Source organism: Poromitra crassiceps, assembly GCF_964638095.1.
Source record: "Poromitra crassiceps genome assembly, chromosome: 6".
NCBI classification, from domain to species: Eukaryota; Metazoa; Chordata; class Actinopteri; order Beryciformes; family Melamphaidae; genus Poromitra; species Poromitra crassiceps.
In genome coordinates, this window is record NC_139627.1 from 60,840,966 (window position 1) to 60,844,532 (window position 3,567).

Consider the following 3,567-nt stretch of genomic DNA (forward strand, 5'->3'; position numbering starts at 1 on the left):
TAAAGCACTGCTGCTGCTGCTGCCGGGCTGGCCGGCTGGCTCCACCACGTTACCATAGTTACCTGGAGGAGGAGGAGGCAGAAGAAGGTGGTAACAAAACGAAAAACAAAACGAAACAGGGATGGACAAGCCGGTCTTTATTGTTACAAATCACCACAGCGCATGCACACACACACACACACACACACACACACACACACACACACACACACACACACACACACACACACATGCTGAGTGGCGCTGTGCAATTTTTTCTCTCTGCATTTATCCCATCCTTCCTCCAGGGGGCAGCCAGGAGCAGTGGGCAGCTCCTTCACTGTACAGCACCCGTGGCTCACAGTAGCCAGCCGTAGATATGATAAGCCAATCAGAATCGAGTATTCACCCAGACCATGGTATAAAAGTCGTTAACGCCCGCCCGCCAAAGAGGCATAACAGACATATGACGGACTTCCGTAACAGCCCGGCCAATCAGATTTCACCGCAGGCTTCCTGATGGGGGAACCCGGAAATTTGACTTGTGATTCAGACCCTCCGTTGCTGGAAGCATGCTGACGTAACATGTTGGGTCTGACCACGTGAGACGAACCAACTTCAAGGCTGCAGCTGCAGCTGCTCAGGTAAATCACTGTGTGAAACAGCACAGGTTAAGCTGCTCCAGGTAAAACACTGTGTGAACAGCACAGGTTAAGCTGCTCCAGGTAAAACACTGTGTGAACAGCACAGGTTAAACTGCTCCAGGTAAAACACTGTGTGAACAGCACAGGTTAAGCTTCTCCAGGTAAATCACTGTGTGAAACAGCACAGGTTAAGCTGCTATTCCCTCTGTAGCTTAGCTTGCCACATTATTGTTGAGATCAAACCGGGCAAAAGGGATTTTGAAACTTATGGCCGCGTTGAAAAGAGACTGACTCAAAATGGTGCTGGTGTTTTGTGGCGTTTTGAGGCTGACAAACGTTGCAGCAGCAGCAGCGGCCAGGCTTAGCTAACAGCTACGTAGCTAGCCAGTTAACGTGCTCAGCTCGTCCTCAGTCATCGAATTATCAAATATTCCATTTATAACTAACTTTTGAACTTGAGCACAAAATTAAGTTATTTGTCAAAAAAGGCGAACAGTTTGGATAGTCAACATCGTCAGGACACGACTCAGAAACATAATGAAATATCTTAGGAGGGGGTCTTTCAGTACATTTAACATCAGAAAATTACTTTGGCACTTAGGTACAATAAATGTCAGATACTTTAAGTTTAAGATTTTTACTCGAGTAATATTCTAATAGGTAAAATGGTAAATGGCCTGCATTTATATAGCGCTTTTATCCAAAGCGCTTTACAGTCAGTAGGTACATTCACCGATTCATACACCGATGGTGGCAGGTTACCACGCAGGGTGCTGGCACACCAACGGGAGCAATTTGGGGTTCAGTGTCTTGCCCAAGGACATTTCGACATGCAGACTGGAGGAGCCGGGAATCGAACCACCAACCTCTTTTATCCAAAGCGATTAGTGGACGACCTGCTCTACCTCCTGAGCTACAGCCACCCCAGAACAAGAATAGGTGACTTTAATTTCTACCAGTCATTTTCTGCTAAGATATCTGTACTCAAGTGTGGCTTTCAGGCGAGTATGTGTGTGTGTGTGTGTGTGTGTGTGTGTGTGTGTGTGTGTGTGTGTGTGTGTGTGTGTGTGTATGCGTGCGTGTGTGTGTGTGTGTCTGTGTGTGTGTGTGTGCATGCACGCGCGTGTGTGCGTGCGTGTGTGTGCATGTGTGTGTGCATGTGTGTGCATGTGTGTGTGCGTGCGTGCGTTTGTGCGTGCGTGTGTGTGCATGTGTGTGTGCATGTGTGTGCATGTGTGTGTGCGTGCACGCGCGTGTGTGCGTGCGTGTGCATGTGTGTGCGTGTGTGTGTGCGTGTGTGTGCGTGTGTGTCAGGATCGGTGTTAGACATGTGGATCTATTCGCGGGTGGTTGATGGCCAAGGCAAACTTGGTAAGTGAAGTCTTGAGAAGCTGGGGGGTTGTGGAACTTGATAGCTAGGTCTGCACTTGTTCGAGGTTGGGAACGGTTGCAGAGGTTGAAGTGATCTTGAGTTTAGTTTATGAATCACTAGAGAGGACCTGCAGGAACAGGCCCTTATAGATCCGAATATGACATCACCTGTGTTATGACCAGTGTTGGGAACGTTACTTTAAAAAAGTAATTAGTTATAGTTACTCACTACTTGTTCCAAAAAGTAACTGAGTTAGTAACTGAATTACTCTATAATAAAAGTAACTAGTTACCAGGGAAAGTAACTATTTGCGTTATCTCCACCTTGAAAATGCCAAATTTTCATGGATTGCTGCAAACCTGAGGGTACCCTCACGGGCCCCTCGGGCCGACCAAAACGGGCCGAGGCCGGGCTTGTTTTTTATTTAATTCATATAATTTAATTAATAATTAATTAATAGGTCCGGGGTCGGGCCGTTTCAATAATTCAATTAAATAATGTTGTATTAGCGTACTCGCTTGATTTTACACAGCGGAGCAGTCAGACAAAGAGGAGGAGAGGTGCACAGACACTCCCATAGCCACACACAGACCCTGTCCGTCCAATGTACAGCGAGCGGACAGCTCCCGAACACAGAGAGAGAGAGAGTCAGAGAGACAGACAGAGAGAGGCTGCGCAGGACGGCCGCGCGGCGACGCAGCACGCGGAACAGAGAGGGAGAGAGATGTGTCATTATATCGTAATATTGGCTTCGGGCCTCGCAACGGGCTGGATCGGGCACGGGTCTGCATGTCACGGGCCGGGGAGGGCTCGGGCCGAAATTTCAGCCCCGCGCAGCTCTCTACTCCGGACTCGCCATTTCTGCTGCTTCCTCGAATCTGTTTGGTGTGTCTGTGTGTGTGTGTCGCCCGTGTCCTGACTCCTGGCTCGTGTGTAACACTGGCTCCGATTGGCTACCATGAAACACATGACTCTGCCTTAGCCAATCATAATCGTTTATCTCGTTATAACCCACCCGGTCTCCTCACTTGACAACACTAGTGTAGGCTACGGGTAGTTTACTCAATCATTTCATAGTAACGCACCGCATTTAGCGTTCAGTAACGATAACGGCGTTGTAACGACGGAAACAGTAATTAGTTAGATTACCCCGTTACTGAAAAAATAACGGCGTTACCTAACGCCGTTCTTTTAAACGGCGTTATTCCAAACACTGGTTATGACATCACCAGCGAAAGGCATGAAAGACACTTATGAATCATGACATCATCAGTGATCGATGACATCATAGTAGGAATGACGACATCAAAGTAGGAATGATGACATCATCCTAACAGTACCCTCCCCTCAACGGACGCCACCTGACGTCCAATGAGGCCATCAAGGATGGCATCTAGGAGACAGAAAATCCGCAGGTTCTGGTGGAGGTGCTCTTCAGCAGGTGGTTAGATGCAGGTGGTCAGACCCCAAAGGGGGTGTAGGACAGTGGAGGTGCTCCTCCCTAATACTGGATATCGAAGCCATAGATAGACCGATACGTAGACAGAACTTCTACCGGCTCCGGTGGATCCT

At 48.3% G+C, this 3,567-nt stretch overlaps 1 protein-coding gene across 1 annotated transcript in view; it reads right to left on the reverse strand.

Annotated features, from left to right (window-relative positions):
- Positions 1-553, reverse strand: part of LOC310778004 (fer-1-like protein 6) — a gene marked incomplete at its 5' end in the record, with an annotated part of 64,773 nt that extends 64,220 nt beyond the window's left edge. Inside the window, 2 exons of the mRNA XM_083638324.1 lie at positions 1-62; positions 535-553. The exon at positions 1-62 is cut by the window's left edge and continues 173 nt beyond it. Of these exons, the coding sequence (XP_083494450.1) occupies positions 1-62; positions 535-553 (81 nt within the window). The remainder of the gene's footprint in view (positions 63-534) is intronic.
- Positions 554-3,567: the final 3,014 nt, after the last annotated feature.